The following is a 24,916-nucleotide window of genomic DNA, read 5'->3' as shown; positions in this document are numbered from 1 at the left end:
TCCAAATTCACAAAAATTTAGTATTGCCTGGTTCTCGCCTGTGGTCTGTTCCCCCTCCCTCCCCTGAAGGATGCCACATTCTCTTGTGAGTATGTTCTTTGTTTGCCTGCAAGCCTTTCGCTTCTCCTTACAGAATCCTCCCCTAAAGGGAGGTTCTGTTGATCTAGAGTGGTAATGACATGACCCCCCACCTCAGGGTTGTCTGTCCCGAGATTCTTAAATTGGTTGTCAAAATTAAAAACAGGATACGCTCTATCATTCCTGTAGTCATTTAAATCTCAGTCAAGCTTTTTAACTTTTCTATAAACAATTTTGTCACAATACTTAGCAATCTCCAAAAACAAATTATCATACCTCCTAACATCAAAATTTGCTTTATGGGAATCGAAAATTTTTTTGTGCAGGTCGTTAGTCTCCGTCAATAAAACTTCATTCTGGGACTTATAGTCACTGACCATTAATTTCAACATCTCTATTCCAGTTGCATTAAATAAATTAATTAACTGTTTATACAACTCAGAATTATGCTTAACGTTGTTAGAATATTTAAACAATCTGAGCCCCTTCGGGACTCTCTCAGTACAAATACATTCGTTAAGATAATCAATTTCTAATTGATTCGTTTTTAATAAATATAACTTGTCTTTAAAAGTGTTAAAGACCTCCTCATAGGTGTCAAAATTTCGCTCAGTATTAAACTCATTAAAATGGAAAAGTCTGTTAGACCAATTATCAAAATTAAAGTTTGTCTTTTCCCACCAGTAGGAGTTACCATGTGGTTAACGTCCTTTCTTTTGTTGCATTCAAAATCTCCATGTCCCGAACCACGTTTATCCGTGTCAGTGTGCGCTTTGTTAGTAAACTCAGCGATTCCCTGCCGGTCCTCTCGATCTTCTTGAAACTGCATTTGGTTACCGGGTAAAGATGGAACACCCGGTGTAGAGTTCTTTGAGTTCTCAAGAATTTGCGAAAGAAGCACCATAACCTGCTGGAATTCCTTCCTTGTCACAGGCGTGCTATCGTCGCTGTTCAGCCCCTTCAGTACTTCCGGTGTTACCGCAAACACCTCCGAGTCAGCAACCTCTGTCATGGAAAATGGGACCACGAACCACAAATCAAGAATAACAATCCAGAAAAAAACGATACCAGGCAGAAGCAGTACCAAAGATGTAAAATAATAATAATTCTGATACTGACTTGGATGAATCAGAAGGGTCTCCACGGTCCCCATCTGAGGATATCTCATTTGCTGAGATACTGGAAATCCTTTGGAGAGGGGTGACTGGCAGTCCACCAATCCTACTGAGGATGAGTCAGTCCTCCTGAAGGCTTTCGGGTCTCAGCCCTCCACCACTTGGGTGTCTAAACCCTTCGATGAGCTTATGCAGCTGGTCTCACGAAGGGCGTGGGAGTCTCCAGACACCATGGAGCCCGTCCCTAGGAGACCTAATAAGTTCATATCTGCCCCCTAGATAAATCCTTCTTGACCAAAGGTGTGCCAGTTGATGCCATGGTGGTGGTGGCAGCCACCAAAAAGGAAATGCCTGAAACTTCCTCGTGTATCATTCCTGCTAACAGAGACTCCAGAATCATGAATAGATATGGGAAGCACTTGTTTCAGCGACTTTTGCACTTCGTTCGCTTAACTATATAACCCATTTTACAAGACTACAAAGAGATCTCCTTAAAGAGCTGGGAGATGCTCTTCAGGGTACAGTAGCTGCAGGAGCTACAGACAAAGTTGCCTCCCAGCTTTCTACCCTCAATTCCATAGTGAACTTGTCCATGTGCCTCATTTCATATGCAGCTGATGGAACGAGTAGGGCAGCGGGTACAGGAGTTGCTCTTAGGAGACACTCCTGGATGTGCTTGTGTTCCTTCGCGAGCCCTTCAAGTCATCCTTTGTGAATAGCCCCTTTGATGGCTCATCCCTTTTCGGGCCCAAAGTTAAGGAAACTTTAACCAGGTGTGAGCAGGACAGAAAGACTCTGTCTGCTGTTGGAATCCGTTTTTTCACCCCTACCAGACCCTACCCCAAGGGTCAAAGTGGAGGGAAAATGTGGTTCCGAAAAGCCCAAGGAACCTTTCAGGACACACGTGGTGAACCCTCCTCCAGGGGCAGAGGACGGGGCAATAATGGAAGATGCCGCTCTCATGGCAGAGGGGGTCTGGAAAACCAGGGTGACACAGATCACTTCTTTGGGAAGCCCTACCAGCGCTCCTGAAAGGAGGCTCAACTGTCTTCCTTTGGAGGCAGTCAGGGGTCGCTTATCTTTGTACCCAGATGCCTGGCTCAAAATATCAGATGACAACTAGGTACAAAGTATGATTTCCTGAGGTTACTTCATCCCATTCACCACACTCCCTCCACTGACAAGGAAAATCACGGGTGTTCCACCCAGTTACAGGGAACAAGCAACAGTAGAGGTCCAGACGTTGCTAAGAAAAAGAGTCATCCAACCAGTCCCAGCAGACCAGACAGGATCCGGAACTTACTCAAGATTCTTTTTAGTTCCAAAAAAGACAGGGGACTGGAGACTAAACAAATCTGTAAAGAAAGAGAAGTTTTAGATGGTCACGCTTCAGTCGATACTTCCCTTCTTAGGGAAAGACAATTGGATGTGCTCGATAGATCTTCAGGATGCATACTACCACATAAAAATGGCCAGGCCATCCAGGGATCATCTGCGCTTCCGGCTGGGAGCCAATCTTTACCAGTTGTGAGCCCTGCCCTTTGGTCTCACTACAGCCCCCAGAGATCTCACCAAATGCATGGCAGTGGTCACGGCTCACCTAAGATGTTTAGGATTCCAGGTGTTTCCATACCTTGATGATTGGCTCTTTACCGCCACCACCAGGCATCAACTCATTCAGTCCAGGGAGTCCACTCTGTCACTCTGCAATCAGGTGGGCATTACAATAAACTCAGAAAAATCTGCCTTGTCACTATCACAGCATATCATCTTTATCGGAGCAGAACTGGACACCACCACCACCACACTAAGACTTCCAATAGAAAGAGTCTTACTTCTCCGTCAGCATGTCCGCATTTTAATATCCAAAAACAAAGCACCAGCATCAGAAGTTCTGAAATTTTTAGGAATGATGGCAGCAGCAATTCTAGCCATACCACTGGCTCGTATGCACATGCGGATACTGCACTGGCTGTTGTTCACTCAATGGTCTTACCAAGAGCTGCCCATGTCTCACAAGATAATGATCACAAATTCCTGCAAAAAGGATCTTCAGTGGTGGTTGACCTCATTTCATGTTACGATAGGATGCCCATTTGTGTTACCCCCTCCAGTGGCCACAATGACCACGGACGCTTCCCTGATAGGGTGGGGGGGGGGGCATTTTCAGGGAAAGACAGCCCAAGGCACATGGACCGATCAAGAGACACATCTGCATATCAATGTCCTAGAGATGAGAGCAGTACTTTTGGCGTTGCAGTACTTCCAGAACTCTCTTCCTCTGGGTACAATGGACAACATGTCAGTGGTCTGGTATTTGAATAAACAGGGAGGAACCAGATCATACCACCTTTGTTGTGAGGCCCTCAGAGTATGGCAGTGGGCTATTTCCACCCAACGCGTTTTGTTAGCAACACACATCCCGGGGAGATCCAACGTGATAGCAGACAAGCTGAGAAGAGCAATTTTGTTGCCCCACAAGTGGTCCCTCAAGTCCGAAAGAGCGGACAGGATATTCTGCAGGTGGGGCCAGCCTTGCTGTGACCTTTTTGCCAGTCACATGAACATGAAATGCAGAAGCTACTTTGCCCTGATTCTTCCTCCGGGAGAAGCCCCATGGGATGCACTCGTTCACAATTGCCCCCCGGGTCTCCTTTATGCATTCCCACCAATTCCATTGATACCCAAGGTATTACAGAAAGCAAAAGCCCTGTGAAGGACCATTATTCTAATAGCTCCTCATTGGCCTCGTCAGATATGGTTCCCCTTCCTTCTACTTCATCTTTTGGAGGACCCCTGGATTCTGGACCCAGTTACGGACCTTCTGACGCACTTGTCGGAGGAACTTCATCCCATTCTGCAGTCCCTGAACCTGATAGCTTGGTTGCTGCAATTCCCATCATAGCTAGGTTCCATAACCTTTCCAGTGAGAAGAAGCAAATTCTCCTATCCTCTCATAAATCATCTACAAGGAAGCTATACCTCAGCAAATGGAAAACATTTTCTATATGGGCCTCTAAAAACAATATTGATCCTTACCAAGCCCCTATGGCCTCTATTCTAGAATTCTTAACCATGATATTCAGTAAAGGAGTGGAAGCAGCAACAGTCCATGTTCAACTTGCTGCCATTTCTAACTTTCATTTGGGATTTAAAGGATTGAATATCATGTCACACAAATTATCCAAAGCCTTTCTCAAAGGGACCTTTCGTATTAAACGACCTATGAAATCTCCCTATTCTTCATGGAATCTAAGTTTTATGCTTTTCCGCATAATTCTTCCACCATTTGAACCAGCTTCCTCATGTGATCTCAAATTTTTGTCATGGAAAACCATCTTTTTAGTGGCTATTATTTCTGCCCGCAGAGTGTCAGAGCTTCAAGCCTTGTCCATCAAGCCTCCTTATTTGATTTTCCATGCTGACAGAGTCTCTCTTCGAACAAACCCCTCCTTCTTGCCCAAAGTTTACACTGAAACTAATCTCAACCAAATTATTGATTTGTCAGTTTTCTTCCCCAACCATTCCAACAATCTAGAGTACATGCTGCACAAACTTGATGTTCACAGACAGCTCAGATTCTATTTGGATAGAACAAAAAGTTTCAGGAAGTCAGACTAGCTTTTTGTTTCATTTTTCAGATTCCAGGAAGGGTATGCCAGTGGCTAAAACAACTCTGTCTAAATGGTTATCTGATTGTATCACCTTTGCTTATTCAGCTGCCGATATGCCCTTACAGCATAAAATTAAAGCTCACTCAACCAGAGCAGTTTCTACATCTTCTGCTTTTTCTGTCAGACTTCTTATTGACAACATTTGCGCAGCAGCCACTTGGTCAAAACCTCATACCTTTATCAGTCATTACAAAGTTGACAGGGCCTGTAGGGACAAGGGCTCCTTTGGATCCATGGTCCTGAGAAATATACTCCCGTGAGCCACCCGAGGTAGATGATGCTTGGGACGCTACCGATCTATAAAGAATGAACGGCGAGATAGAACAACTTCACATAAAGAAGTTATGTACTTACCATAACGTTCCATGTGAGTTGTTCATCTCGCCTTCATTTTTACTTCCCTCCCTCCCACCCCCTCCTGTGCTCTCAGAAGACCTAGATGCTAGATCCTTCCTGGTCACTCAACCCTTCTACTCTCTCTCTTATGGAGTTATAGAATGACATATGGTATTATTATATGCAGCAAATAAGATCTGAGGTAACTCAGGGTGCATCATGGGATAGGGACTTGGTCTCGAGCTACTTGAAATCCTCAAGCTTTGTAGTAGGTGCCAACTCGAAGCCTAGGGATTGGCTCCGAACCATCAGTAAAGAATGAAGGCGAGATGAACAACTCACATGGAACCTTATGGTAAGTACATAACTTCTTTTTTGCTGACACCCAGGCAATGCACTGACTAGCCAGTAACTGAATTTATTCAAGCTGACACTATTACTATGTCTTATTTCTCGTTTTCTTTTTTCACATTGGGAGAGCTGAAATTAAGCTGTTGATCACTGTGCAGCTATCTTGGAAGTCTCTTATGAATCAACATTGTTGACAGTACATAATGCATCAACAGTACATAGTAGGAAAGTATTAAGACAGTAGGCATTATCCTTTAAATTATTTGAATATGTCAGGGTACAATAAGAATGGTGATTCAGATAATCACACTTGATCCTAATTAATATTCTAAAAAAACAAACAAATCTTGCAAAATTAGGATCCACAGAAAATATAAATTAAAGTACATCTCAGTGAGTACACTTGTTATCATTATAACGGCATTTATTGTTTCGTCTTCTGACTTAGAATTCATAATGGTTAGGTGGTTAATAGTTTTGACTTAGTATTCATAACAGGTGCTGATAATCACTAGGGAGTAACATTTTTACTGCAGCTGTAACATCTGTGAACATCATAAATGGTCCAGTAACTGCAATGTGAAATAATTAAAATTGATTCCATTCCTTATGTTGCAGGAGCTAGTTTCAGGTAGGATCAGTCTTAGAAGAGGACTTTTCATCTTGTACCAATCCACAAGCAGGCTCTTTTTTAATTTTAGCTCCCCCCGAGGGTGGTGTCATTGATACAAGCTTATGAGACAGTTGAAGACAGAAACCAAAACGCAGCAGTTCAAAAGTAAGAGAGGCAAATAATTATTTGGTATTTGTGCTAATGGGGAGCCATTGGCTTTCTGCAGTTGAAGACAGTGGTTATTCATGAGTTCAGCCGGTTATGACTTCTGTGTCACTGTTAGACAGAGGCACAGTATACTAACCTCGAAAAAGGGCATAGCAAAATTAATTTAAAATGGGTGGCGAAAGCCAAACACATTCTGGCTAGGCTTATAAATGCCCTAGGGCAGATAGCCTAGTATGAACCTATGAACCTATGAAGAAGGAGATGAATTTAGATATGCTAGTTAGGATAACTGGAAGGGTGACAAATAGCTACACAATATAAACATTGATTATTCCTACCCATATTTCTAGAGATCTAAGCATTTCAGTGCTGGAAGTTGTAAAGTCCATTGTCTTATATTAATATGCCATTCCTCATTTTGTTGTGGAATACCTGTATTGACCACTACTTGTTGAATTAGATCTTTTCATTTTTCCGTGACTGACTTAGCTGATATTTTTAAATGACAGTTTTTCTAACTGAAGTGTCTGAGCTTGAGCTAATATGACAATATTCTTTTCAGGTGCATCGAGGAATCAAAGGATTTGTTCGAGATCATCATGGAAATCCAATTGATAATGCTACCATATCAGTGGATGGAATCGATCATGATATTACATCAGGTATACATTGCAACTAACTATGGCCACTCACTGTGTGTAAACCTCTCAGTCTTTGACACACCTTAATGAAAAGGATATGATTACATTTACTGTACATTTTACAAGTCTGTAGGATAGATGGTGTGAAAACCTTTGCCTTGTTTGTTTTGTCATTTTTCCAGACTGATAGGAATGTAGTAGTCTAAAACCATTTATTTAGTGATTAACACAAATCAGCAGCATAAAATGTGAAATTTTGGATGTTAAACATGTAATTGTTTTAAAGTTAAAAGTTGTTGCTATCAAAGTAGTAGCATGCTTAGAATGTTTGGATGCCTGCAGCATATCTCTGCCACTGACTTAAGTGATGCTAATGATCTGCATATGCCAGGGTCAGCATGAGGACTGAATGTCTGCTGTCCTATCCAGATGATAAGAATGCAAAAGGGAGGAATGTTGAGTGTTTATAGTATCCAGTGTTTGAAATTATCTCCAGCAAAGGCCATTTAGTGGTATGAGAAAATAATCAGTACAGCCTCATGGCTTACAGAGTTCTTAACCTGTGTATCATGGCCATGGGGGTGGGGTTGACAATTACAAGATGTTGGACAACCATAGATGTGTCAACGCTGATAGGATTAAGAGCCAGTGGATGCTTGCTGAGCTCAGAAGCTGAGAGGGCTTTTTATTAGGTTGGGGCTTATACCATTTTGCTGTACCTTCAAAACCAGATCAGAGTTGTTGAGGATTAAATTTTGCAACCAAGTAAGACAATATTACCTGCTTGATCTCCATACAGAAAGGTAATCTACTTACAATGGTCAAGTTAATCTCTAACAGAGCCATATCAAAATCCACTACTAATAAAATTAAAGCAGTCTGCAGCACCTAGGAGTAGTCATCAGTTTTAAATTTTCCACTGACACAAATCAAGCATCAGAGTCATTCAGCAGTGCTCTTAAAAACAAGACAAATGCTTTCCCTTAATTTCAAGTTTATATAAACCAATAAAAAAACATTTTGACTTACCACTGAACTAAATTCACTCTTAAAATTGAAAGACAAAGCTTGGCACACCTGAAAGGCCAACCCTTCTCAAGATACTAGACTAAAGCTTACGCAACTCAGAAATCTAGCAAAACAAACCATAAGATGTCAGCTCATGAAATCAAAACAAAACTGTCTAATCAAAACTAATAAACAGTTCTGCAAAGAAGTCAGTCAACTAACAGATCAACCTCATTAACCTAACAAAATACCACACCTAGGTTTGTACCATCTGAATTTCTCACTGAATTTATCAATCTCCCATCATTACCCAACAGTACCATATCCCAACCCTACTCTTCTGAACCTTCTCCTTACATTCCACTGTTTTGTTTAAACACTCCAAAAGTAAAGACATTTAACCACTACTGAACAAGTGCATATAGACAGTACCCCAGGAATGACTGCAGAAATTTTATTCATGTAGCCCTCACACACACACACACACACACACACACACACACACACACACACACACACACACACACACACACACACACACTCACACACACACACACACACATTTATAATCTATATTTGACCCAAAGCATTATGCCTTCTGTGGTGTTATGAGGTAGTGCCATCTGTGCCAGGGAGAATAGAGTAGGGCAGTAGATGTTTACATATGTCAGCATAGCTTGCTGGAGTTTTGTAAAGAATTTTATGTTATATGACTATCACACTGAGATGTTTGAATTAAAAGATATTTGTAAAATTACTTGTGTTAAAAATGCATCAACAGTAGGTCCTGCTGGACAGAAAGAATTATGCATGTATATTAGGTTGTATTGTTGTAACTGATCAAATGTGTATGTTTATCAGAGAACCCTGGAAGGGTGGAAAGTTTGAAATTGTGTTATAGCTTTCAGATGCTGCCGCAGATCTTAGCAAAGTTCTGTGTGTGTATTGTACCAGAGTCAGGTGACCAGAGGTGATGTTGTCCTCTACCGGCATCTGGTTTCTTTGGAACTCTCGCAGCAGCACTTTCAAACCTGACAGGAAAGATTTCTGACAGGATATATATCTCATACATCTACACTGACACAGAGAGACATTCTCTGGATTTTACTGTGGTAAGACACTTAGCAAACATCAGTTTGCCTTGATGTAGTAAGTAGTCAGGGAACAGTAATCCTTTAGTTAGTCAGAAAAATTTAGTGAAACTAGTTTAGTATAATTTTCTGCATCTGTAAGAAACTATCCAGCTGTACTATTTTATATCTCTGTGGTTGAAACTGTTGTTTATTGTATTCAGTATTCTCCTGTTTTCTGTTTTATTTATCATCAAATATTTTAATACCTTTCATTATGGCTGATCCTCTAGAGAATACTTGTAATATCTTGAGAGTACTTATGCTTATTTTAGTGACATTGTTGCCGTTCCTGAAAGCCTTGCTGCTTTGGTCACATCCTACCATTTGCATTAGTATTAATTTTACACAGTATAATAGGGTACCCTTTGTAAGTGCCTTAGGGTAGCTGACTGGTGGTAGTGTGATTACCTCAGAGTCTGGGCAGAAAGGGGAGCAGGTAGTAAATCTATTCCAGCTTTTCCCGGGTGTGTATGTGTGAGTGAAACTCAAATATCCAAGTGTGTATGTATCAGCTATTGGTAACAGGGACACAGAGTCAGAAATGACAGCAGCAAAAATAAACTAGACACAAATCTCAAGAGACAGACCCCACAACAGTCCAGAAGTAATCCAGATGTAGTCCAAGTATTGAAACACGATCCAAGTATAAAAACAACACTTTATTACCATTAAGTGCTTTTCGTCTCGCTTGTAGCGAGACTTCTTCAGCTCACATGAAATTATATCACACTGTGTTTAAATCCTGTCATTGATAGTAATACTCTCAACCTCCTATCAGTTCATCACATCAGTTAACTATAATAATTAGTTAATACATTAATTAATCTAATATATCGCTTTATCCTAAAATCCAATAAATAAAACTACCATTAAAATATAGTATATCGCTTGTGTTAAATATAATATATTTGTTAAACATTTACTAATATATATATATATATATATATATATATATATATATATATATATATATATATATATATATATATATATATATATATATATATATGGGTCTACTTCACGTGGTCGACAGGCCATATGATCGACATCCATTTGGTCGACAGTTCATTTGGTCGACAAGCATGTGCCCCCCACACCCCCCTAACTATATATATCAACTCCTGGGTCGCACAACATTGGGGAGGGGGGCAAATCTGCTTGTCGACCAAATGAGTATCGATCATATGGCCTGGCGACGTTCTCAGGTAGACCCATATATATAGATATATATATATATATATATATATATATATATATATATATATATATATATATATATACATACTTAAAACACACATTAAATACATTTTGTTTAAATAAATAACTTCTACTCAAATGTGTATACTTAAAACATACATTATTTAAATGCATTTTGTTTAAGTAAATATCTTAAATGCATTTCCTAAAATCCATTGACAAGCAGCACTAAACACAAAATAAACTAGCATAATTATGTAACTGATACCTGAACTGTAAGGAGATTCTTTTAATCTTTTGCAAGTTATTTAAAAATTCTGAAGAATTTTCTTTTTTACCTCTAAAATATATATGTGAATTTATAGGTGCATGGATGAGTTATCAAAAGACTTTTTAATTTTAATATGCAGGTTATTGAATAAATTTCATGTAAGCCGGGTGCATGGCAAGCACGAGTTCATAGTTGCCCGGACAATTCTAACTTTTCTAAAAGAAGGGCAGTTGGACAACCTCTCCCATCCTCTAAAACACTATCTATTGCTCTAAAGCCAAATGAGTGGTTCAGGTGTTCACCCACATGTCTAGTTAATTCATTTTCCCGTTTACACTTTCTGATACCATAAAGATGTTCGTAAACCCTCTCCATGAGTTTTCTGTCAGTTTTACCAATATAAAATGCAAGACATGATTTACATGAAGCTAAATAAACAACGCCCTTAGAATTGCAGTTGAATTTGTATTTAGTAGTATAAGCCAACCCACGTATAGAGAAATTCTGGCCTGTGTCAATGTATAGGCAGTAAGGGCAATAGGGGCACATCTGACATTTACACATTCCTTTAATATTAAAATAATGCATTCTTCCGTTGTTTCCTTCTAACAGGTTCTTCACGTTTTTTCCTTTTCTGAAAATAGTTCATGGTGGACCTTGGAGTTTATCAAACAAAACATTGTCAGACCTAATTAGGTCCCAATTCTTATTTATAGTGTTCATTATAGAATACCCTTCCAAGCTGTATGAAATAATAAAGTTAGAAGGACCTACTGGGTCTCTTACATTACCATACCCTTCTGATGTAATTGGTTGAATTACCTTGTTCACCTCCAAGATGGGTTGGTAGAACCTCCTCTGTCTTTTATTTACCACTTCCACAGTTAGGTCCTTTACAAGGCGTTCAGGGTATCATCTCTTGTAAAACATTTCTCCAAGGTTCTCACACTCTATTAAAAAATCCTCCTCATTTGGAACCATACAAGCTGCCCTCACCAGCTTCCCCTTCACAACTGATCATTTCTGGGGTAGAGGTTGAAAGCTACTAAAGTGCAGAAACGCATTGGAGTAAGTGTCGTTTCTGAATATCCTAGCAGTATAACAAATGTACTTCAAATACGTCTTCAAGTCAATATCCAAATAAGCTATTCTATCCGTGTTAAAAGTATAGGTGAACTTCAAAAAGCTTTTAGTGTTATTAAGGTATGACACTAACTGGATGGCATTGTTTTCATCTCCTTCCATCAACATAAAAATGTCATCCAGAAATCGTGAATAAAAATGTGTCTGCCTTGCAATGTGAGGAACCTTTCTCACAAACTCCCTTTCCCAGTACGTCATCACCAAGTTGGTGAAACTGGCCCTACACGGGGAGCCCATTGCCACACCTATTTTTTGTATGTAGTACCTGTTGTTGAAGGTTATAAAATTGTTGGACAAAATAATGTCCAACAGTTCCTCCACTAGTCCTATTTCGGACCTAGGGGCCCCTAAACTGTGCTGCAACAGGCTTACCCACTCAATGCCCTCCATATGGGGGATCGATGAATACAGGTCTTTAACGTCACTTGTTAAAAAGTTCAAGTTGTTATTGAACTGGAGATTTTTAATGTTGGCCAGAAAAGACCATGAGTCTTTACAGATTTGTTCGTGTTGCCCTACATATTTTTTTAAAATATGGTCTACATACTTTGCACATGCATAGGTGATGCTGTTTCTCGCATCAGCTAAAGGTCTCATAGGTTGATCAGAGACAGACTTGTGTATTTTCAGTATGCTGAATAGAATAGGGATCTTGGGAGCTGGCATGTTCAGAAAGTTAAAAGAGTCTACATCTGTCCTAGCCTCCATAAACATTTCATCCAGTAGTGAAAGTATTCTCATATAAGCAATATTTAACTCGTTCCGTGATACTTCAGAGTATACCTCACTATTAAGGACTTTCTCCATTTTTTGCTGGTATTCATGCTTGTCCATTATCACCAAACCCCAACCCTTGTCAGGCTGCATCACTCTAACTTCTGTCTGTTTTAACAACTTAAGGGCCTCTTTCTCCTCAGTTGTCATGTTGTAAGGGCTACCCTTAATACGCTTGTGTTGGTTAAAATGATTGTACAAATCCAACTCACAAAGCTGCTGAATTGTAGCTAAAGTGGGATGTAGGGGCGGGCAATATGTACTAGCAATATGAAACATTTTCTTTACATGACTTTCATTGCCAAACAAAAATGTAAGGTTCAATTTACGAGTAAGTAACTTTAAATCTATAACAGTCTTAGATATTTCAGCTTTTCTAGTTGGTACAAAGGTCTGTCCTTTTGCAAGCAAATCAGCTAACACAACATCTACTTCAAGACAAGAGAAGTTAAAAATTTTAAAGTCACCTCCAGTATTATGTATAATTTCAGTTATTCAAAGGTGTTTCCATTACCTCCGTTGTGGGTACTGGTTGTTCGTCGAGTTGTACACAACACGAGGTAGACCCTGCCTCAGGTTGTAGCCTGAGGCTTGTTTCTGAAAATTACCCTCTCCTTCTGAAGTAGGTGGGAGCCCCCCCCCCCCCCCGAGTTGCATGTTCCTTTTCATACTGGTGTTATGATTAAAACTAGCACCATTCTGTGTAATCACAGAAAACCCCCTTTGTGGTACACTACTCTCGTCACTAGCCCTGGTGTTCTGTTGGTTATATGTTGGAAAGCCAACCTCCATTGTAAGACCCTTTGTCATTGGACCGGATTGTGAAAGGGGAGGTTTAGGATAGGCTTTGCCAAGCCCATACGCTTCCCTGTCCCTTTTCAGTTTTTTCACTTTTGTTGCTTTCAGTTTTCCTAAGTACTGGTCGATGCTTGAAAAGCATCTTTCATACTCAAATTTATATCGAACCAAGTCCAAATCCTTTTTGATAGTTTTGTCCAAAATAATAGCTTCCTTCATTAATTCCTCAGCTGTCTGTTGATAGTGTTTGCTCATTAATTCCAGTAGTTCCGTTCCATGCTTGTTAAATAGTTTTATTAGATCCTTATGAAAACTGGAACCATCAACCAGCCCAGTCGGGTATTGCCACGATCTGAGCCCCCTAGGGACAATACTCTCACTTACACACTCCTTAAAGCATGCAACTTCCAGTTGCAGCTTTTTGTATTTCAGCAACTTAGAATCCAATAGTTTAAGGTTCACTGTAATGTTCAGTAACCCTTCAGCCAGTTGCTTCATATTCAGTTGTGTACTGCTTGAGGGCTCTTGTAACGTCGGGACATCTGTGAACCAGGCGTTCAAGCCCATAGACGGAGCTCCAATAAGCCCCAAGGGTTCGTTGCTCAAGTCAGCAGGATTCCTATTATCTTACTGCAAGTTACATTCTCCATTTACAACATCCACGAGCTGTGAATGGGTGCTCAAATTCAGTAAAGGTTCAGAATTGCTACTCTACTCTTAAGGGTCCAAAAGGAATGCTATTGTGGCTTCAGCCTCAGAGCCACCTAAAAAAATAGTTGCTTTGGAACCAAGAGCTCTTGGCTCCGAAAGATCTAAGTTTGCCTCTTCGACTCCATCTGTGACCAAGGTGCCTGCAGAGTTACCAGTTAGGAAATGGTCTCTGATCTTGTAGCCTGTTACTCCAAGGATTGAGAGCACCCATTTTGGAGAGGGCTAGATCTCCTTCCTTATCCTCCCATTCCTCTAGGAGCTTATGTGATGATGACATGGAGTGTATGGTGAAGAGACTGCTTTGAACACTGTCGTTGACAAAAATTTTATCGCCTCCGGCCCCAAAGAAATCAGAACCGTCAAAGGCACCATCACCAATTCCTCCTCCAACCCCACTTGTGGTCTTGGAGCCAGAGATCATGGGTCCGATAGTAATGAAACCATCAAAACCGGGACGATGAACCAGTTGTCCTTGGGCCGCCCCTTTGTATTTCCACAACCAACGGCTGTACTCAACACACTCTTCCCAGATCGGGTGGGGGGGCATTATCTGGGAATGACTGTTCAAGGCTTATGGCGAGAACACGAAAACCACTTGAATATCAATGTCCTAGAGATGAGAGCGGTGCTATATGCATTGCAGGCATTCCAGGACTCTCTTCCAATAGGAACTATTGCAATTCAAACAGACAACATGTCATTAGTGTGGCACATAAACAAACAGGGAGGAACCAAATCGTATCCCCTATGTCGAGAGGCACAACAGGTATGGCAATGGGCTGCTGCTTCTCAACATTTTCTGATAGTAATTCACATCCCAAGCAAATCCAACGTGATAGCGGACAAACTCAGCAGAGCAATTCTGTTGCCTCACGAGTGGTCCCTGAAGCGAGAAGTTGCGGAAGAGATCTTCCAGAAATGGGGCCAGCCTTGCTGCAACCTTTTCACCACTTCCATGAACGCCAAATGCAGCAGCTACTTTGCCCTCAAGGGATGCACTCATACATGATTGGCCCTCAGGCCTTCTGTATGCCTTTCCACCCTTTCCCTTAATACCCAAAGTACTTCAGAAAGCCAGCACATTGAACAACACTATGATACTCATTGTACCTTACTGGCCTCGACAAATTTGGTTACCCTTTCTATGGCCCCATATTCTGGAGGAACCATGGACTCTGGACCCAGTTCCAGACCTTTTGACCCACTCATCGGGAATGTTCCATCCGTTCCAGACCTTTTGACCCACTCATCAGGAATGTTCCATCCATCCATCCAAACCCTCAAGTTGACATCAAAGCTGCTCTAATTCCATGTATAGCCAGGTGTTTTGATTTTTCTGCAGCAGTTAAACATATCTTGTTCTCTTCCCACAAGCCTTCTACCAGAAAACTGTATTCCAGTAAATGGAAAAGATTTTCATACTAGGCCATTAAGCGCAATTTAGATCCCTTTACAGCTCCTATCACAGCAGTTCTAGGGTTTCTCTCCAACCTTTTTGACGAGGGAGCAGCAGCAGCTACCATTAGGGTACAACTAGCAGCCATATCTTATTTCCATATTGGGGAAATGGGAATGCCTATCATGTCCCACAAGCCATGCAAAGCCTTTTTGAATGGTACCTTCCTACTGAGACCCCCAATCAGAAAACCTCCACCTGCTTGGGACCTACATTTTGATCTATCTGCCTAAGTTTTGCCACTCTTTGAGCCAGCATCATCTAGTGATGAAAAATTTTTGTCATGGAAAACTCTCTTCTTGGTAGCCATTACATCTGCCAGACGGGTGTCAGAGCTCCAAGCACTCTCTATCCGTCATCCTTATATAGTTTTCCATAAAGACAGAGTATCTTTAAGAACTAATCCCTCTTTTTTACCAAAAGTGTGTTCAGAGAATAATTTAAATTAATCTATTGAGTTACCAGTGTTCTTCCCTAATTTTAGCAACAAGGCAGAATATAGATTACATCAACTAGATGTACACAGACATCTACGCTTCTACTTGCATAGGACAAAGATTTCAAAAAGTCAGATCAGATTTTTGTTTCCTTTTCAGATAAAAAGAAAGGATTACTGGTTTCTAAGGTAACTGTGTCAAAATGGCTTACAGATTGCATTTCCTTTTCTTACAACAATAATAACAGAAAGTTACCAGGCAAAGTGAAAGGCCATTCCAAAAGTGTGGTTGCAACTTCATCGGCCTTTCAAGCTAAACTTCCTATGGACTCTGCTTGTGCAGCTGCTACATGGGTGAGACTTCATACCTTTATTACTTGTTACAAAGTAGATGTGGCCTCCCAGAACAGGTCTTCCCTTGGATCCACTGTACTGAAGAGTCTTTTTTCCTGAGCCACCCAGGGATGAAAGTGCTAGGGACGCTATCCCAACCAGCAAGAATTATGGCGAGATAGGACAACATAACGTTAAGAAGTTATGTACTCACCATAACATTCCATTTTTGTTGCCCATCATGCCTATAGTCATGCGTCCCAACCTCCTTTCCCTCTTTTTCATTCCTGGAAGTTTGGGCAGATAATATGATATAAATATATGTATGTATATATGGATATAAATACGTTTGTTTGTTTTTTTTTTTTGGGAGTCTCTGATGTCCTTCTTCAGCTAGACAGGCTGGGGTTATAATTGTATATAGACAATAGTACTGCTTTGTCTTACAAACAAGATCTGGGTATTCTGCCCTAAGCATCATGGGATGGGGTTAGCCTTGAGTCAGTGGAAGTTCTCAGGCTTTTGTATTAGGCCGAGTCGGAACTGATGCTCGGTTCCGAACCCCAACCAGTAAGAATATAAGCGAGATGGACAACAAACATGGAATGTTATAGTGAGTACATAACTTCATATTTTTCACTGAAACAACATGGATTTTCTTCAGGACTCAGTGCAATAACAGCACTTTGGATTTTCACAGTGGAAATCCTTCTAGTCATGAAAAAAGCCCACTGGCAGGCATCATTTTAATGACCTCTCCAAAGGAGGATTTGATTTAGTAGATCTAAAAATTCTTTTCAACTGACCACTTGAAATAGGAATTACCACAGACACCATCCTGTGGTTCCAGAACTATCTGTCTAACAGTTTACTGTCAAAATGTCAGTTAGACAAATAGTAAAGCATCAGTTAGACAGATAGCTCTGGACTCAAGGGATGGTATCTATGCTAATTCCTATTTCAACAAGGTGGATGAAGAGAATTTTGTGACACTTTACTGTCAAAGTCCAGTCCTCACTCTCTCCCTCCTTTCTCCCCTCTTATTCTCCATCTTTCTCAGTAAACTTCACCTTGACCTTATTCACCTTACTCTGCTATTTCATGTGGATGTCATGGTTCTGCTCCCACCAAATCAGCCCCTCACAGCACTCCTAAAAGAATTTCAGTCAGATTTCTTCTCCATTAATGCAGTTGATTAAAAACAATATTGTACTACTTAAAACATACAAAAAATAATAAATAAACATACATTTTGGTATCAAACAAGCTCCTCAGAACTCATTCTCAGTTGTATTAGAGCATAATAAAACTGTCTTAAAAACAACAAAAAACAATAGCACTTTCAAAAATCTGGGTCTGGCTAGACCAATCTCTGTTTCAGTCTCCGTCAGAAAAAAAGGTTAACTTGCTGGCATTCTGGGCCAACAAACTGTTCACATTTATTTTGGGATCTCAGCTGGATATCTGCCTCCCCTTGGAAGCATCTGCTTCAAAAACAAATGCCACACACATACAGTCCCTAATAAAATCTGCAGATCCATCACTTTCTTCCCAAGTATGAATGCCACTGCAAAACCTTAAAAAACAAAATGGCATCCAGTCAAGTAAAGAGCTGGCTTCCAGTTAGGCTCCCAACTATTCAAACATGTATGTAACCAAATGTTCTCCCCCTTAGCTGTTAAACTAATATGACAAACCCCATTCCACAGCCTCAGGAATCATGGCCATTTAGCTTTCTTACTACTAACCTCAAAAACAAAGCTTCACTACACAGATCACTGCTTCTCTATTCTCAGCCCAAAACTCTGGGAGTCTATTTCCTTCTGTTTCAAAGAAATGCCATCATACCGAGTGTTCTAAAATGCATCTTCTAAATCTAAGACTAATGTTATACCCCTGGATACATTGCCTAAACACACCATATTATCTTACTACCTTATAACTTTTTTACTTTCTGTATCCTCTAACTGCATATCACACTTACTTTAACATTTGAATCTGTTGCATGTAGTGTATGTAACTCCAGCAGTCAGCTAGCTGTTGAGTCATGGTGATAGGCATTAGAAATTTCCATCTGTGTTGTTTTTGTATGTGTTGTGTATGTGTGTGTGTGCCCATGTAGGGTAGGTTTGTATATGTGTGTGTGTGTGTGTGTGTGTGTGTGTGTGTGTGTGTGTGTGTGTGTATGTGTGGGTCTGCATGTATGCGTATGTGTGTATGCATTGTGTGCGTGCGCGCGTGTGTGTGTGTGTGTGTGTGTGTGTGTGTGTGTGTGTGTGTGTGTGTGTGCGTGTGTGTGTGTGTGTGTGTGTGTGTGTGTGTGTGTGTGTGTGCTTGCGTGCATAGTAAAACTGTTAAGTTTTCTATATACTCTCCAATATCCTTCTTTCATAAAGGTCCAGTATGGCTTCCAAAAAACAGTATAAAATGTGCATGCTTGGCCTCCCTCTGTTGTCAGGAAAATTCTAATTAAGAAGTATTTTGCCAACCTTAATGTATGCTGGCATGTTTCTAGAAAAAAAAAAGAATGCATAATGAAGATGCTGAATGAGGAAGAAATATGGAGAAGCATGTCAGTTTGGGTGTTACATCTACCCTCTACACAGCCATATTTAAGGTGTTGCAATGATGTCATATCAGTGACTAAAAGATCATTTTATAAAAAAATATTGGAAAAGTATTAAACTAACAGTGTCTTCATCTGCAGGTTGCCAGCTGAACCTTGCGGATAGCTTAGATGAAAGTTTCTGTATAAGAGCATTCTGGCTACTAATAAATGTCATCTGACCTAAATGCCAAGACTGTGGCAGCAATAATCTGTGTTACATTTGATTTAATGAGATGTGATGATCCCAGTGACACTGTAATTAACACATGATCTTGAGACCTGAAACTGTAATGGAACTAATTAGCGCCTGTGCACAGAATAAGTCACTTAATGATTTGGAAGTGATGCCCTTAGAATTAAACATTTAGTAATTTGTGGAATGCATCTTCATAATATAAGCCTTTTATGGCTGTGAGATGTTTATGATTTCAGCCTGGGGACCAGATTTGCTGCACAAGATGTGAAATTGTAGTATTTCAAATATCAATGCATAATGTATGCACTGATATGTGAAATTGTAGTATTTCAAATATCAGTGCATATAGTATGCATTTCTAGTCTTTCAGTTTCATGAATTCCCTACACTAGTATGATACTTAATAAAAAGAATCTTGAATTCTGCAGTATATGTCCCCAAAACCTCTGCAGCAATGTCTTATTTCTGACCTAAGACAGTAAAAGAGATGACTGTGGCATTCAATGGAGGTACTATTTTGCATATATATCTATATATGTATGTATATATATATATATATATATATATATATATATATATATATATATATATATATATATGTGTGTGTGTGTGTGTGTGTGTATGTAATAACAATAAACCAATAAAATGACTTACAAGGCATTCCACTTTCTAAGTTTAACTATGCCTAATGCCTTATTGGTGATGTTGGGTAATGTCAGACCTTCTAGAGACAATAAGGCCTTATGCAATTCAGAACACCTCTAGGTATTTCAGTATTTTCTAGTCCCATCATACAAACAGTTGTTATTATTTGTGTGTTGCAGACAGCGTAGAGCACAGAACTTCAGCTCACACTATTGTTAGATGTTTAATAGACTGGTATGGCACCAAGATTTGCAAAGTAGCGTTTCTCAGGGTTTTTGTCTAAGCAATCTTACTCTTGAAATGCATTCCATTTTCAAATGCATACCTAGACCTGGCCAAAGCTTTTGACACAATTCCCTGCTCAGGCATAGTAGAAAAGCTAAATAAACTGTGAATAACCCCAGTGTCACCCACTCATTTACCATCTCTCTCACAGACAGGATGCAGATAATCAAACCAGGGAAAGTAACTTGTACAAAGAGGCTAGTCACCAGTGGAGTCACCAGAGTTCTGTGATGGGATCTGTCAGTACCATAGGGCTCTGGCTGACTAACTTTACAGATGACTGCAAGCTAGAAGCAGTCATTGAATCCTCAAATGACTTAGCCATCTTGCAGGAAGATTTGTCTTAAATAAATAACTGGTATCAAAAATCATGTTCTTAAACTATTGCATCCTTTGGGAAGTTATCTATCCCAGGGAACTACCACATTGACAATAAGCCCCTAAGAGTTGACCCAGTTGTTAGGGATTGGGAACTTATGTAGACAGTGACCTAACTTTTGAAAAATGTGTTTGTTGCTGTAAGAAAGCCCTTTTATATTGCATAGCTTATAAACAAAGGGTTTGTGTCTAAATCTATGGATGTCTTTGTCCCATTGTACTCAGCCCTCATTAGGCCAGTCATTGAATATAATGATTCTTTTGGCATGTATCTGTCCAGGCGGGTCTACTTCAGTAGACTGAAATACCACATTACCAACATTTGAAACATCGAGCCCACAACAACGAAACCACAGAACACCGAAAGTACACAACCCCGACTCTCAAAACACTGACTTCCACAACACCGACACATACAGAAAAGTAACCAAAACACAGCACAATAACATACCACCACACATCAGTAACCATAAAAACACTCCCCACAACCTCCACCAAATCATTTACTTTCATATCACTGAAAATAAACTGAAATAAAAACCTAACGTAAGACACTCTCACACAAACAACGTAAACTAAACTACAGCTATAAAATAAAAACAACGGCCGAAACCGGAAGATCCTGCACTGCTATTAACAACCAAACTAACACAGCCCAGAAATCCACACTAACAAAATAAAATACACAACACCTACCATAAATAAATAAAATTATACTAACTGAACTAAATCCATTCCAGTTCTTGTAGGGGGCTGCACCCCCCTGACCCCCCTATCTAAATATACTAACTCCGAGATCACACTACAGTGAGGAAAGGGCATATTTTCCGATCCTCACTGTATCACAATATCATTTTCAGTTCATGTCTAACTTGCTTTTTGCACTTTCAAAGCGGACTTCCATGAATGTGCTGCTCCACTGCTGCATGGAGGTGACTTGACGATCAAATGGTATGTCGCTCATGTAAATGTTCGGTGTTCTGTACATTCGTTATTTTGGGCTCAATATTTCAAATGTCGGTAATGTGGTCTTTTGGTCTACTGAAGTAGGCCCGTCCAGGTACATGTAACAACTGGAACACCCACAGAGATATCTTACTAAAAGGATACAAGGCTTAAACAACACTTCCTACATGTACCAACTCAAAGCCCTGTCACTATACTCTGTATCTGACAGACCACTAAGAAGTGACCTGTGTTTCGCATACAAGCATTCTCTCACTTATTACTGATGGACTTATTGCATATCACCAAGTCAAATGGTGTCAGCAATACCTGGTGTAGTGATCTAAACCTCTTCTACAGAATCCCCATCCAAGTAAAACAAAGTTCATGTGTGTCCATTTTCATGAGCAACTTATATATATGGATAGAAAAGAGAAAATTTACACCAGGACTGACCCCTGTACTGCTGATGGGCAGGTGCAGCTCTTAAATGCTTTATCCCATGCATGGGTCCCCTCATAATGTCTGTGATGTGATCCCAGTTATTCCTTTTGGGGTAATATGTAATTTTGGCAATGACGTGGGTAAGGCCAATCTATAACCAAATGGAATAGGTTATTTCAAGCATAAAAAGGGAAACTGACTAGGCTTATAATGACCTACAAGGGCATCTAGTCTAGTCCAGTACTTACCTATGAACCCATGAATATATGAAGCTAGACTAAAGAGTACAGAATTTCTAAATTTGCTTCACTCCATAAATGGCCACTTATTGGCCACTCAACATGGCAGCCTTAGACCTTCTATATTTCTTGCTTGAACTTAATTATCTTTTTTTCCTCTGAAACCAAGTTTTATCTTCTTCCATGAAGATCACATTTTTCTAGTTTCGTCTAAGAATCCTTCCTCCACATCCCACCTTTTATTACTAATGTCCATCCCTATTTGAATGTACAGCTTCCAAAAAATAATAGACATTATAGTAAGCCAGTGAATTAATCCAATATTGTAAAATATGTAGGTATCTGAGTAGGCTATGCACTATACTTTGGCCAGCAGAGTCTACAACCTGTAAAGTGTTAACTCATGTGATAGCAGATAACTAGGCAACCTACCTCTTAACAGAAGAAGCTGTGTTAGCTGTGTATGTCAAATAGTATGTTATTAAGGAATATCATTCTTTGGATAGATTTGGTTACGTGCATGATACTCCTCTGTATGAGGCGAGAGGATGTGATGTTGAGTTCATTTTGATGAAGTTCCACCGTAATAAAGAATGAAAGCGCTTAATCAATAAAGTACCTGGCCCAGAGTCAGTGTGTTTGTGTTTTTAGTTTGTTCTTGTCATGCTGATTGAAGTGATTCTGTGGTTACATTAGTTTTGAGCATAGGAAGTGGAAAAGAACACTGAAGTCCCATCATATGATGACATTATTTCTGAAAGGTAAGCAATTTATTTCATAAGTAATGTCATTGTGTAATAACAGTAATCCACTCCTGTGTGGGGGTATCACAGGCTTTACCAACAGTTGACATTGTTTAATCACTTGCACTTTGCCCTTATCATCAAACCATGCCAGTTGTGGCTAAATCCTGTGATACCCAATACAAAGTTGTGGATTATTGCTAAATAATATTATACAGAAGGATATTACAGTAGAGGATTTAAATGATGTTTTAAAGCAAGTCTGGGTAATTGATTTATAAAAATGAATCCGGCCAAAGTATTCCTGCATCTGTATTGTTTGGTTTCTGTCCAGTGTTTTAAATCAGATATACCTGTTGCTCAGGCTGCTGCAGAGAGTTTGACCTACTGCCAGCTGTGATATTGAGAAAAAAATAAATGTTTAGTCTCATTTTTTGTCTGCAGTTTGATTTAATATCTCTGTGATCTGTACAACTGTACTTATTCTTCTTGTTTGTCCCCACCCACCCTCTCTGTTCTTGTTTTGGCGTTGTGTTGGTGGCTCTGGAATAACCCGCCCCTCCTGTAAGTCTCTATTTGAACACTACTCCTGAGTCCATCTCATTTGCTCACTTAACCAAATACAGTGAGATCATATTCTGAGTCTTATGTTCACTCTACATAATACAGAGAGAAGATTTGAGAAGGCCAACCCACTTAGGTTCTCCCTTCATCTCTTCTTGCACTTTACTAACAAAAAAAAATTCATCTGCTTTTACTGTATTTGTGTTTCCTCCTTCTTTATTTTGCTTTTAACTCTTCTTAAAAGTACTCAATTGTATTTATTCTGCTGCATTTATTGCTGCTTGGTAGTAGCCTGATTAAATGTTATTCTAAGTCTTTTGGTTTAAGCACTTGGACTTTATACCGGTTGTTTTATATTAAGAAGGTTTGCAGTATTCTAAAAGTGTATCAGTTCTGGTTTAAGCACTTGGGCTTCAGGCCAGTTATTTTACATTAAGGTTTGTGGTCTGCACTGTTGTGGCAGGACAGGTAGCTTACATCCTTCTAAGCTGGGAATTGCTGATTGAAAGCTCAGTGTCTGCTATTCTAAAAGTGTATTCGTTCTGGTTTAAACACTTGGGCTTCACGCCAGTTATTCTACATTAAAAAGGTTTGTGGTCTGCACTGTTGTGGGAGGAGAGGCTGGGATCTGCCCTTCTGAGCTGAGAATTTCTGGTCACAGCCTTATTGTGCCTGCTTATTTGAAATGTTTCTTTCTGAAATTGGTGCGCCTTGTTGCTGTAGCATAGGACCAGATTCAGGCCTGCTGAATCTAGCTTTGTTTGTATAACTTGAGCACTGGTCCAGGCCATCTTTTTTGGAGAAGGTTCCCCTGCACCCTAGTATCGGGAGTGTGCAGTTAGAACTTGTCTGATTGAAGACTGCTGGAACAGGACTCAGTTTTGAGGGTTTTTTTCTGGTTAATTGGATAACTAGTTTAAATCAGATTGTTTGTTTTATATATGTATATATATATATATATATATATATATATATATATATATATATATATATATTTATATATAAAATTGCACTTTATTCATTTGCTTTTACTATATTTGTGTTTCTTCCTAGTTTATTACTAGGGGCATTGACTACAACTCTGAACTGAGATATATAACAATAAGCATCTTTTTATGCGCATTTAAAGTGTTTTGTTTTTGATTGTATCTGCTTTATTTTCTAAAAAAAATATATACTTGTTTCCCGCCTTTCTAGGCTACTATAATCCAGTTTTCAGGTTAGTGTTGAATTCAGGGCTGTGTTACAGATCTCTGTGTTTGCCCATACCTTACTTGGATAGAAGGAAGTTTCTCTGTTCACCTGTCAGAGAGGGGAGCTTTGAGCAGTCTATCTGTCCCTGGAGGAGTGGTTTCAGGTCAGAAAGTAGTAGTTTATTGTCCATTTTGGGCTAATTTCTCTCTCTTTCATTTCCCTGCTATAAAAAATGCATTTGCCTGGTTTTGCGCGCCAGGCAGCACCAGTTAGCTAGGGTATAACTATTCCCAGCTCCACAAAGTCTCCTCTTCAATTTTTCCCTTGGAACTAGACAATCTTTCAACTTAAGCACTCAAACATTTCATTTCTCAGCCCAGCACTTGCTCAAAACACAAAGCAAGCACTTATAAACCCTAGCACTACAGAAGGACAAGGC

General features: G+C 39.8%; 1 protein-coding gene across 1 annotated transcript in view; it reads left to right on the top strand.

Moving 5' to 3' along the window:
• The window catches only part of CPE (carboxypeptidase E), a 971,990-nt gene that overhangs the window by 833,885 nt on the left and 113,189 nt on the right, over positions 1-24,916 (top strand). Inside the window, exon 7 of the mRNA XM_044062209.1 lies at positions 6,898-6,997. Within this exon, the coding sequence (XP_043918144.1) occupies positions 6,898-6,997 (100 nt within the window). The remainder of the gene's footprint in view (positions 1-6,897; positions 6,998-24,916) is intronic.

The sequence above is a fragment of the Protopterus annectens genome, chromosome 2.part1 (assembly GCF_019279795.1).
Source record: "Protopterus annectens isolate FY-2018-M chromosome 2.part1, PAN1.0, whole genome shotgun sequence".
Classification (NCBI taxonomy): Eukaryota; Metazoa; Chordata; order Ceratodontiformes; family Protopteridae; genus Protopterus; species Protopterus annectens.
The sequence above is the reverse complement of the archived record's forward strand: the minus strand, read 5'-3'. Positions and strand labels throughout refer to the sequence as shown.